The sequence below is a fragment of the Schistocerca cancellata genome, chromosome 3, assembly GCF_023864275.1.
Source record: "Schistocerca cancellata isolate TAMUIC-IGC-003103 chromosome 3, iqSchCanc2.1, whole genome shotgun sequence".
In the NCBI taxonomy this organism is placed as follows: domain Eukaryota; kingdom Metazoa; phylum Arthropoda; class Insecta; order Orthoptera; family Acrididae; genus Schistocerca; species Schistocerca cancellata.
Genome location: NC_064628.1, coordinates 266,393,890 through 266,407,567, shown reverse-complemented (window position 1 = coordinate 266,407,567; position 13,678 = coordinate 266,393,890). Strand labels below are relative to the sequence as shown.

General features: G+C 38.2%; 1 protein-coding gene across 1 annotated transcript in view; it reads left to right on the top strand.

Annotated features, from left to right (window-relative positions):
- The window catches only part of LOC126174922 (cytosolic carboxypeptidase Nna1-like), a 551,652-nt gene that overhangs the window by 89,223 nt on the left and 448,751 nt on the right, over nt 1-13,678 (top strand). The window contains exons 3-6 of the mRNA XM_049921363.1: nt 4,152-4,304; nt 4,910-5,139; nt 5,363-5,509; nt 5,593-5,731. Coding sequence (XP_049777320.1) covers nt 4,152-4,304; nt 4,910-5,139; nt 5,363-5,509; nt 5,593-5,731 — 669 coding nt within the window. The remainder of the gene's footprint in view (nt 1-4,151; nt 4,305-4,909; nt 5,140-5,362; nt 5,510-5,592; nt 5,732-13,678) is intronic.

Here is a 13,678-nt window from a genome sequence, read left to right as displayed (position 1 = left end):
GGTCATGGTTGTGAGTGTGACTTAAGACACAGATTTGTTCATATTTTATATTTTTTTCATTCAGAGTATCTGAAGTTCTGAATCTCATTAGATGAGTGTCATTTTTGTGTTGCACATGTTCTAAATTTCTTTCAGTCTCTAAGTTTTCTAAAAATTCATTTTTTGATGAAGTTTCCTTGGTTGTATACTAGATGTCCATGGCGTTACTGGTGTGTGCACTTATTTTTTTGGAATTTTCTGGTGAAGTATCTTCCGTGTTTGTCCTAGTTTCATTGAGTAACGTTTTGTTTACTTTTTTGTATTCATTTTCCAACTTTTCAACTTTCTCTGACATGTTTTCTGAATCCACAGCAGAAAGCCCTTAAAGAAGTTTTTAAGCACTAAAGTTTCACAGTTGTTTTTTGGTCTTTTGCTTCCTTAATTTAGTTTCCTTTTGTCTCTATTTTCCACTTCTCTAAGGATGCCAAGTCTTCTCACTTCATCAGTGTCTCATATTTTCCAGACTGAAGATTTTTTTATATCCACTTTTAGAGTGCTGATTGTAAACTTGTACATTCATTTAGCTTTGATATCTCATCCTTGCAATTTAACACACTTTCTTTGTACCACCAAAATTTATGTTTTTTCATAGAGATGCAAGATTTACTTTTATACTGGCTGCATATTGTCATTATATTCACTAAGACACTATGACATGTAAAAATAGTACACTACCACATTTTTCCATTTTCATCATAAATTGGATTATATGTTTAATTCAATTAAAGTGATATAAAAATTGTGACAAATCTTCCTCTTCTTAGGCCACATTACAAAATTATTATGTACGTATTACCAGAAGACCTTTAGTTTAAGCTCAGCCTATTTGAGTTACCTCTGTTCAAAGTCTTCCATAAAAAAAGTTTGCTGCAGTCTGGATTATTGACTGATATGGTGTTGTAACATTTGCCAACATTGCCGGGCTATGTTGCTACTGCATATGGCTGAAAGTGCGAAGACACTACATTTTCCAAGGACATGCACTACTGTGTGGCTTATTGATAATAGCACCCTCTCAGGTAAAATATTTTATCAATAAAATGATCCCCCATTTGGATCTCCAGCCAAGACATCTCAGGAGGATGTTGTCATCAGAAGAAAACAAAACTGATGTTCTGTGGGTCAAAATGTCTAATGTTAGATACCTTAATCGGCTGAATAGATTAGATTTTAAAAACAGAAATGCATAGATTAAAATGAGGTGTAGTCATCTAAACCCTTATTAAACTACTAAAAAAATGTTCAAAAATTATTATTGAAGTTGACAATTATTCCAGACTACATGTCAACTGCATTTATGTTCAGCTTGAGCCTGGAGTGTGTAGGATAATGCAGAATGTAGAATGATCTTCAGTAATTATAGTAAAAGTGTTGTCAGCTTAGCTTGTTCCTTGATGATCATTGTACAGGGTGTTGGGAAATTCCCGTTACAAACTTCTAGGACTCTCTTGCTAGTGCTGATATTGACAATTTACAACCCACGAGTGCCACTTACTAGCACCAAAAGGTTGCACGTGTCATGTGAAAAAGAACAGGCATATAAAGATAACACTAGCAAACCAGTGATATTACTGAGATGATCAGTACTGCATTCAGGAAGTCTATATCTACTATTTGTAATTTCTTAAAACAGTGAAAAATCCAGGATGGAATGTAATGTTATTACGAAAAGGATAGTTGCTACTTACAATATAGCGGAGATGCTAAGTCGCACATATGTACAACGAAAAGACTGTTGGAAAGTGAGCTTTTGCCCAACTAGGCCTTTGTCAAAAATAGACAACATACACACATGCAGTCATGCAAACACAACTCTCACATACATGACCACAGTCTCTGGTTGATGAACCCAGTCTCTTAACACAAAATCAAATAAGTGTCATGTAGGAGTAAGTCTAAGAATGAACGAGAAAATACAAATTTAAGTGTGATACTAAGAGCGACCAAGTGAATGCATTATTGTAGCCTAAACAGATATAAAAACAATACCCTCCACAGTGTACACATTTTTACACCCAGTGGTTCTGCAGATGATGAAGAGAAAGGCAGATTTTATGATGAGATAAAAGAACATATTAGATAGGTAAGGGGTGCAAAAATTTTATTGTCATTAGAGATTGGAATTTGGTTGGAGGAAAGAGAAGAGAAGGAAAAATATTATGAGAACATGGACTGGGGGAAAGAAATCAAAGAGGAAGGAACCTGTTACAATTTTATGCAGAGCACATTTTAACCATTTCCAGAGCTTTGTTTAAGAATCATGAAGGACAGTAATATAATTGGAAGAGGCTGGAAACACTGGAAGGTCTCAGATAGAGTATACAATGGTGAGACAGAGTTTTCAGAACCAGATTTGAAAACTGCAAAACATTTCAAGAAGTGATGTTGACTCTGAATGTAATATATTGATCATGAACTGCAGATTACAACTGAATAAATTGGAGAAATGTAGGAAATTAAGGAGATACACCTGGAAGAAATTGAAAGATACGGAAGGTGCGAAAAGTATCAGAAGGATATTTAGGCAGTAATTGACTGAGACAGAGGAAAGTAATAGAGTGGATGACAAATGGATAGCTGTGGGAAAATGGGTAGTGAACATAGCAGAGTATCAGATAGGAGAAAAGACAAGGCCCTACAGAAATCCTTGCATAACATAAGCAATACTGAATTTAACTGATGAAGGGGCATGATATAAAAATAGTGCAATTGAAGCTGGCCAAAGGGAATACATATGTCAACAAACTGAGATTGATAGAAAGTGCAAAACTGGATAGTGGAAAAGGCTAGAGGAGAAATGAAAAGTTTAGAAGTGTGCATTACTATGGGAAATATAGATACTGCCTACAAAAAAAGTTAATGAATGAAGCACCTGTGTGAATTTTAAGACCTCAGATGGCAAGCCAGTACAAGTAAAAGAGGGAAGGCTGAAAGGCAAAAGGAATGTATAGAAGGACTTTACAGGGAAAATGACTTGAAGACAATATTGTAGAAAAGGAAGTGGAAGCAGATGAAGACACAATACAGGATGCAATAATGCAAGAAATATGTGACACACCACTGAAAGACCTAAGTCGAAATGAGACCATTGGAACAGACTACATTCCCTCAGAATTATTTACATTCTTGGCAGAGCCACTCATGACAAAACTATTCCACCTGGTATGCAAGATATATGGGACAGGTGAGATACTCTCAGGCATCAAGGACAATGTAATAATTTTAATATCACAGAGGGCAGATGTGAATATTACTGAACCCTAAGTTTAGTAAGTTGTGGTTGAAAATACGGACATGATTTATTTATAAAAGAATAGAAAAACTGGTAGAAGCCTGCCTCAGGGACGATTAGTTTGAGTTCCAGAGAAATACAGGAATACACGAACTAATACTGTCCTTAAAAGTTATCTTAGAAAACAGGTTTAAGAATGACAAATCTAAATATATAGCACTTGTAGATTTCAGAAACCTTGTGACAATGTTGAGTGGAATATTCTCTTTGAAATTCTAAAGATGGCAGAAATAAAATACAGGGAGTGAAATATTCTCTACAACTTGTACAGAAACCCGATTGCAGTTGTAACGAGAAAGGGATCTAAGAAGGGGGCAGTCATTGAGAAGGGAGTGAGACAGGGTTGTAACCTATCCCTGCCATTAATTGGTTTGTACATTGAGCAAGCTGTGAAAGAAATCAAGGAGAAATTTGGAAAAGGGATTGAATTTAAAACTTGGTAATGGAATTAAATCAAGCAATGCAGAGAGAATTAGATTAGTGAATGAGACACTTAAAGTAGCAGACGAGTTTTATTACTTGGGCAGCAGAATAACTGAAGATGATCAAGTATAATAAGAGAATATAAAATACTGATGGGCAGTAACAAGAAAAAAGGTTTCTGGCAATGAAAATTATGCAGCAACATGAGACAGACATAATGGAAAATTAATATTTTTTTATATTATTATTACTATTATTATTATTATTATTAAGAAACTGTCACTGTACTGCTTAATGATACGTGTTAGTAATTCAATCGTACATGAGTATAAATTGCATAACTTTTGGCACACATGTTTTTTCACGTTATCATCTGTGGTATTTTGTCATTGTGCAGGTATTAGAGGAAAGAGTACAGCATATTGAATACGTACCTGCAATGCCGGAACAATATTATCAGCCTACAGGAAGGGAAGTACAACCAAAACCTATTGGAGAAGAGTCTGGCACAGTTGTCTTTCAATACTACCCCATGAGTGCTGTCAATTATGTGAGTGAATGCAATTGTCATATTCTATAGGTATAGACAGAAAATATGTGGGTATTTTGTTGTAACTTAAGCTAAATGTGAACTGTAGAAATAGGTCATATATATTATAGTATTTTCCTATTCTCCTTCATGACATTTTGTGTCATGTAAAAATAAAAACGCAACTCTCAAAGCTAACTGTAGACATGATACCTGACAAATGTGTTGGTTTCCTCAAACAGATTGCATTTTATTTATTTGAATACAGACATAAAAATATTTATTTCCCAACTAACATTCCACATAGGTAAAAATGTTGACCAATCATTTCTCTTGGATGACTCTCCTACTTAGTCCTTGATAGGCCTAATTTCCTCCACCTTGTTTACCCTCTTTTTCCTGATGAAAGAAAACCTATTTGTGAAAATTATTCTTTATGTGCATTTTGTCTGATTACAATTTTATTTCAAAGAACATGTTTCATAGTGATTCATTTGATGTAAGCATCATATAGTAGTGTAGTTATCCACTTGAACACTTCTTTATATTTCATCCTTTTTTTATATCAGTTTCATACAGTATTTTCTTATATTATCATAGAGACTTGACTTGTGCCATCATTTCAGTTTAGCCGCTCTAGTGTTGGAGGTAGCAAATACTTTATGGATGCAAGTCCTGTTGAGAATCCAGATGAACTACGATTTGAGTCTCGTTTTGAATCAGGTAATTTAGCAAAAGTGGTGAAGATTACAGACACTTACTATGAGCTCTATCTTCGTACTGACCTGTATACCAATAGACACATGCAATGGTTCTACTTCAGAATAGAGAATACACGATCCTGCATAATGTACAGGTATGTTACTGAATTTAGGAACAAAGTCTGTTTTTGATAACTTTGTATAAATCAACTTCACAGAAAATATGTAAAAATGTTCAGAGTATTTCTATGGTGATCTAGTTTATTTGTGAGAGTCAGTATTATAAAGTTATTGTGCAACTGGCAACATTATTCTGTTTCTTATGTAAGAAAAATTAATACTTAAATTAAATAAATGTTTTACCCTTACAATATCTAGGTTCTCAATAGTAAATCTTTCAAAAGCAGATAGTCTTTACAGTGCAGGCATGAAACCTCTCATGTATTCTACAAAAGATGCTCAATTAAATGGCATTGGTTGGAGACGATTTGGTGACAACATCACTTATTTCAGGAATGATCCAGTGTGAGTTACATCTCAGTAGTAACTACTGCGTTTGTCACTCATTAACTGCTAAAAATCTATCAGGGGTTCTCTTTAATTTTCAGAAATGGGGAAGAAGATCAGGCTCCTACATACACACTTACATTCACAACAGAATTTCCTTATGACAATGACCTAGTTTATATGGCACACTGCTACCCATATACATACTCCGATCTGCAGGACTATTTAATCAGACTCCAGGTAAGACAGCTATGTGTTATTGTAACTTAAGTGCTATGAAATAACATTTGGAGCCCAGTGAGAGAAACAGCAGTTGAGTTCTATTAGAGGAAAGTACTACTGGCTTTTCTTTTTGTAGAACAACATATTGTTTTACTATAAATTTACAGTCAGAATATTTTGCACAAGTATGTTACTGTCAATGATAATGGAGGCACACAGAAGCAATTTAGGTGCTGTCTTAGTTCCTTAATCTCTCAAGTGTATTTGTATGTATGAATTTGTGTGACAGTATGTATGAGTCTGTAAGTCAGTGGGCAACAAAATGTAATTGAAAATTTGTGTAATGTTTTGACTGCATAAGGACTTTAAGTATGAAAATAATGTAATTGAAGACATCATTGAGTGTGGAAGACAAATGCAAGATTCTCCAGTCATGAGACTGGAACATCCCCTTCTGAATCTCAAAGAAGAAAAATAAACCAGCATTGATGACAGTGCTGAAAAACATGAAAGGCCAATTATTTAAATTAATAAATGACTGATACAGAAGAGAAATAATGACAGAAGACTTCACACACTACAATCACTACAATATCTAAAATAGGAAATGCTGTTGGGTGCACCATTTATAGAACACTGTTAGTGTTGTCACATGTCTCTGAAATACTAATTTATATAGTCAAGAGCAGTATAAAAGGAGAAGTAAATAAATATATTTGAGTAGACTATTCCTGATTTAGAGGAGGCTATTGGAGAGAAGAACTTTCTTCCCTTCATTGATTTAGAAAAAGCATTTTAGAATGTGAACTGGGAGCTATTCTTTAGAGCTATGAAGAAAGTAGATCTAGACTGGAAAGATAGAAGAATGATGAATCAACTATATCAGAACCAAAGCACAAAAATAAACATCAATAAGGTCAAGAAAAAGGCCAGAATCAGAAAAGGAATTTGACAAGGCTTTCCTCTATCTCTGTATTTATTTAATTGAGGAAGCGATACAAATCATGAAGAAGAAAATAAGGATTAAAAGCCAAACCATTTCGGAGAGCAAATATACAAATATAGATGTTGGAAAACCATTATCAAAATCATTTGTATTGAGTACAATGCTCGGTGGATGTGAAGGTTAGACTGTGGTGAGATTGGAATGGAATCAACTTGATTCTACTTAAATGTGTATATAGTGGAAAATGACAAAAAAAAAGGGTTAGATGGAAAGAAAAACCAACTTGGCAATCATAAGGGATGCTAATGAAGAGAAAAAAAATCGAAAACAAAATGGAAAAAATAAAAAGAAAAGTTATTGAGCATGCCATCAGACACAAAAATTTCATTATTAATTTTCTTAAATGGCAAGTGATAAGAAAGATAGAAAAACAATGGCATAGAATAAAGTATTTGGAAGACATCGAGGAGAGGATAGGATATGACAATTACATGGAACTGAAACAAACAACAGTTGACAGAAGAGAGTGGTTGCATCAATGAGATATTAGACTTTAGAATATGTATGTGTCAAACAGTGGAAAATCCAGGATGGAATGCACGCTGCTGCCTAGAGCAAATGCTAAATGGCATAGCTTTTTTACTTTGGTATTTTCCTTTCTTCATTGAGATGGGCATGGAGCTACTTGGGTTATCTTCTCTTGTCCTCCTGTCAGTCTTCACAATGTAGTTCAACACCCCCCCCCCCCTCCCCCTTCCCGCAGCAAGCAAATAAAAATAAACCGATATGGTTTCCTTTTCCTAAGCATGAGTATTATCTGTTAATTACAAGTCCACACCACTATCTACTCATACCTACATCCTGAATGTGATGAGTAGTTGTCTTGAGTGAAATGGATACACTGAAATCAGAAGACGAGGAATGAAGTGAGCAGACAAAGCGAGGGACACAAAATGGATCAAAACACTTTTCTAGAAAGAGCTTCCCTAGCTGCAGGAGGCTGGTGTGAGAAATAGAAGGGTGGAGGGTGGGCAGGACACCACTTTGCATAAACTGAGGATACTGTAATTCCATCTTTGCAGCTACAAGAAAATGTTTGTTTTTGTTACCAAATGTGTTTCATTTTATTCAAATAAAACATCATCATTGCTCTTTAATGAAACTTATTAACAATGTGACCTGCTTTCTAAATTGAAGAACATTTCATTACAAAAGATGTCGATTTCTACATATGTTATTTCGTGCCTAGTTTTTCAATTATATCAGGAAATACCATTTGCTTGCAGGTTTGTGGGTTGGTTATTTCTTCATTTGGCACTACTGATTAATGATTGTAACCTAATCCCACACTGCTTTGCAGAACTATGCATCTTTTGATGTTAAACACAACACTAAGTAGCACTACTATCGTTTATCTCTACCTTTTTAGCTAAAAACGTATTGCGTGTTTTGTGTAGTGGTACCAACTTTAGATTTTCTTTGATCTAAAACAATTTTTTTTTTAATTTTTTTTTTTTGCAGTTTGTCATATGTGTGTTATTCCATTTAATTAATTTACTATGTATTTGTTTAATATGTAAGAGAAAAGAAGGAGTGGTGATGGAGTTGAAAATCTAAATTGTGATTAGGGGGATAGATGGGTGTGGTGTGTTGAGGGGGTGGGGGGGGGAGGGGGAGGGGGCAAAGATGAGTGAGCAGTGAGAGCAAGGTAGTGGTATGAAGAGAGAGTTGGAGGAAAAGGTGAGGAGCAAGAGATGAAATGAAATGAAATGGCAGGAGGGAGCAGAGTGATAGAGAGTCAAAGATGGGAAAGTATTTTTTTTCACCTATGAAGAGAGAGTTGGAGGAAAAGGAATTAGCACAACACATTCATATACAAAATAGATAATATGTTCAAAAAACAAGGGATAAACATTGCCTTCAAAATAAATAATTCAATAAATAAGCACCTCTGTAAAGTGAAATCAAAACCAGATGCATACACACGATCTGGTATCTACCAGCTCAGTTGAAGGTCTTGTGAAAACAATCTGTATTTGGGTTGCTGCCAGGACATTTGATGCAAGATATAAAGAGCATTTCAGTGCAGGGAACTACAGTACAAACCACTCAACATTTGCGGGTAACCTTAAACAAGAATACCATAGACCAAGCACTATAGAAAAAGATATGAACATCAGGAAAATCAGCAAAGACAGACACCACATCCATTTTCAGGAAAACTTCCATATGTACAAACTATTAACACACAATAAACCATAACACAGTGACCAAATAAATATTGGAAAATTAAAAAAAATTACACAAAGAAAGATGGGGAAAAAGCCTTTCCATCTCTGACTCTCTATCACTCCCCCTGCCCCTCCCCCCTGCCCCCTTCCCTTCCCCATATCATTTTCTCTCTTGCTTATGACCTTTTCCTCCAACTCTCTCACCATCCCACTACCTTGTTCTCTCTATTCACTCATTTTGCCTCCCCCCACCCCACCCCACCCACCTATCCTCCTGCTCAAAATTTAGATTTTTAATTACATCACTACTCTTTCATTTTTCTGACATATTATATAAATGCATAGTAATGTAATTAAATGGAATAATACACCTAACTTAATAGCATAAAAAAGAACAGTTTTAGATCAAAGAAAAACTAGCAGTAAAATTGAACACTGCACAAAACATGTGATACATTTGTAGCCTTAAAGATACAAATAAATAGTAATAGTGCAATTTAGTGTTGTGTTTAGCAAAAAATGTGCAGTTCTGCAAAGCAGTGTGGGATTAGGGCAGAAATAACAGTGAAGAAACAACCCAAAAACTGGCAAGCAGATGACGTTTTCTGATGTAAGCAAAAAATCGGGCATGAGATACCGTAAGTAAAATTCAACATGTTTTCTAATGAACTGCTTTATGAATCTAGAAACCAAATAAAATTGTTAATGTTTTCCTTTACAGATCACTGATGATGTTTTATTTCAATAAAATAAAACACATTTGTTGACAAAAACAAGCATTTTCTTGTAGTTGCAAAGATGAAATTAAAATATCCTCAAAAACTGTGAAGCAACTGTGAACAATATGGCCAGCCACACAAATGAAGAACTTAGAATATTCACCATATAGCAGAGATGCTGAGCCCCAGATAGACACAACAAAAACTGTCACAAAATAAACTTTTGGCCAAGAAGGCCTTTGTCAAAAAATAGACAACGGATGCACACACACACACACACACACACACACACACACATGCAAACACAACTCACATGCACACATGACCACAGTCTCTGGCAGCTGAAGCCAGACTATGAGCAACAGCAGCAATGCACGATGGCAGAGGCAATTGGGAGGGGGTAAGTGGGTGGCTGGGGTGGGTAGGGGGATGGATAGTAGGGTAAGGATGGGGGTGGTGGTGAAGTATTGCTGGAGACTATGCAGAGATGAGGTGGAGAGAGGGTACAGCAGCTAGGTGTGGTCAGGAGGTTAGACGGAGGGCGATGGAGAGAGGGAGAGTTGCGGAAAATGAGAGAAGTAAAAAGACTGAGTGCATTGTTGGAAAAGAGGGTTGCGTTGTGCTGGAATGGGAAAAGGGAAGGGTCTAGATGGGTGCGGACAATAACTGACTAAAGCTAAGGCCAGGATGGTTACAGGAACATAGGATATGTTGCAGGGATAGTTCTCACCTATACAATTCAGAAAAGCTGGTGTTAGTGGGAAGGATCCATATTGGCCATTCATGCACACAGATGGCTTATTGGTTGTCAAGCCCACAAAGAATGCAGGAATTTGAGTCATGAGGCAAGGAGTTGGGAAGAGGGACATTTCTCATTTCAGGCCATGAAGACAGGTAGTCAAGACCCTGGCGTAGAATTAATTCAGTTGCTCCAGGCCTGGGTGGTACTGAGTTATTAAGGGAATGTTCATCTGTGGCTGGACAGTAAGACTTTGGGAGGTGATGGCTGACTGGAAAGATAAGGGTAAGGGAGATTTGTTTTTTTACAAGGTTCGGGGGATAATTACAGTCTGTGAAGGCCTCAGTGAGACCCGCGGTATATTTGAAGAGAGATCACTCATCACAGCAGATGCAACAGCCACAGGTGGCTAGGCTGTATGAAAGGAACTTCTTGGTATGGAACGGATGGCTGCTGCTGAAGTGGATCTATTGGTGGTGGTTAGTAGGTTTGATATGGACAGAGGTACTGATGTAGCCATCTTTGAGGTGGAGGTCAATATCTAAGAAGGTGGCTTGTTGGGTTGGGTAGGACCATGTGATGACATCTTTGCAATCTGGATCAAGGGTGAGGACACCCTATCCACATTCCTCTAAAACCTCAACAGCTTCTTCTCCATTCACTTCATCTGGTCCTGCTCAGCCCAACAAACCACCTTCATAGATGTTGACATCCACCTCAAAGATGGCTAGATCATTACCTCCATCCATATAAAATCTACTAACCACCAGCAATACCTACACTTCTACAGCAGCCGCCCATTCCATACCAAGAAGTCCCTTCATACAGCCTAACCTCCTGTGGCCATTGCATCTGCTGTGATGTGCGGTCTCTCTCAATGTATACTGAGGGTCTCACTGAGGCCTTTACAGACCATTAATATCCTTACAATCCTATACAAAAACAAATCTCCTGTACCATATCTTTCCAGTCAGCCACCACCCCCCAAAGACTCACTGTTCAGCCACAGAGGAGCATTCCCCTTGTAACTCAGTACCATTCAGGACTGGAGCAACTGAATTACATTCTCCACCAGGGTTTCAACTACCTCTCGTCATACACTGAAATGCGAAATGTTCTGCCCACAATCCTTTCCACCCTTCCCACCGAACCTACAAAATATACTCTTCAATCTCTACACAACACCTGCTCCCAAACCCTTACCTCACAGCTCATATCCTTGTAATAGACCTACATGCATGATATGTCCCACACATCCTCCTACCACGCCTTATCCCAGTCCAGTCACAAACATCACTTATCCCACAAAGGCAGGGATACCTGTGAAACCAGTCATGTGATCTACAAGCTAAGCTGCATCCACTGTGCTGCATTCTGTGTGGGCATGATCGCCAACCAGCTGTCTGTCCACATGAATGGCCACCAACAAACTGTGGCCATGGAACAAATGGACCACCCTGTAGCTGTGTATGCTGCCAAATATGAAATTCTTCATTTCAGTGACTGCTTCACAGCCTGTGCCATATGGATCCTTGCCCCCAACACTAGATTTTCTGAATTGCAAAGGTCGGAACTCTCCCTGCAGTTTATCCCATGTTTGCATAACCCTCCTGGCCTCAACCTTCGTTAGTAATTTTGCTCACCCATTTAGGCCCTCCCCTGTTCCCAATCCAGCACTACACAACCCTTTATTCCATCAATGCATCTAGTCTTTTTACTTCTCTCCTTTTCCACTCCCCCCCCCCTCCTCTGTGCCCCCCATCTAACCCCCCAACTGTGCTTAGCTGCCCTACCCTCTCTCCATCTCATCCCTGCAGGCTCCCCAGCAGCACTTCACTGTCCCCCACCCCTACCCTGCTGTCCTTCCCTTTCCCCACCCCACCCCCCTTACCCCCTCTCAGTTGCCTCTCCCATCAGGCACTGCTGCTGCTGCTCATAGTCTGGCTTCAGCTGTCAGAGACTGTGGTAATGTGTGTGTGTGTGTGTGGGGGGGGGGGGTGTCTGTCCTCTAATTTTGACAGAGGTCTTGTTCACTGAAAGCTTATTTTGTGACAGTCTTTTTTTTGCTCTGCATATCTGCAACTCAGCATCTCCACTGTATAGTGGGTAGCAACTATCCTTTTCATAATATTGTTACATTATATCCTGGATTTTCCATTGTTTGAACTTAGAATATTGTTTGGGTAAGAATAGAAAGCACATGATGCGAGCTACAGTCCAAGGTAGATATTGAGTCAGTGACAGCTTATGAAGATCTCAAATGCAATTAGTCAGATTTTAGGATTTGATATGATTTGTTGTACCATTAACTGTTTCAAGAAGCTGGAGGCTCATTATCAGATGGAGGTGTTTCTTGTAAAAACTAGTGTACTATGTGTGTGTGTGTATGTGTGTGTGTGTGTGTGTGTGTATGTGTCTGGGTGGGTGTGGGTGAGGGTGTGGGTGGGTGGGTGGATGGATAGGTGGGTAGGTGTGTGCATGCATGCGTGAATATGGCTACAATGTATATTATCTGACTGAATTTGTCATGGATTCCATGAGGCAGTGCAGTCACCACAACATCATGACATTAGCATCTAGCTGCTCGAAATCCAGAAAGTAATGTTGCTGTAAAACCTCCATCCAGTGATGATGAGCCTATAGGGTCTCAGAAACTAGTTAATTATACAAATCCACAGTATCACTGTTACTCACTCCACAAGATGTATCAAAATAGCAGCGACAGTGCCACTACTCTTCGCGAGTATTGACACATTAAAGAAATATGAAGAGGTCGTCTTTCCACACTGGTGTTGAAGAACATGATTTGGAAGTTCAAATTGACAGATGATTTGGAAATTTCTTGTGGGAGAGGGTGACAGCCAATTGCACCACAAGTTGTTGAAGAAGTTACTGTGTCCATGGCTGAGGAATGCTGGATTCAATGTGTGATCTAGCAGTGCACAAGTTGCATCATGATAGATGAACATTCCAAAGTCCAACATTGTTTCAGGCAGCAGTAGACCAATATCTAGTGCTGTTCCAAGTTGTCATGGCGGTAGATGATTGGCACATTGAGCAATATCTTCTGGTAAACCTTCCAGGGTGTAAGGTCATGGTCCATGAAACTCTTCAGCTCCTAACGTTTCGTCCAGAGCTGCGCTGGACATCTTCAGAGGGGGGTTTTTCCTCCGGTGAGTCTTGCCGGCTGACGGGTCCGATGTCTGAGAGCGACTTATATATCGTAGAAGGTGGGCGTGGCCAGAGTTACACATGATATGCAGAGATAATCTTTGTCAGAGATAAAACTTAACTATCAATCGTGATCTCGTCACGGATAAAACTGTCTAG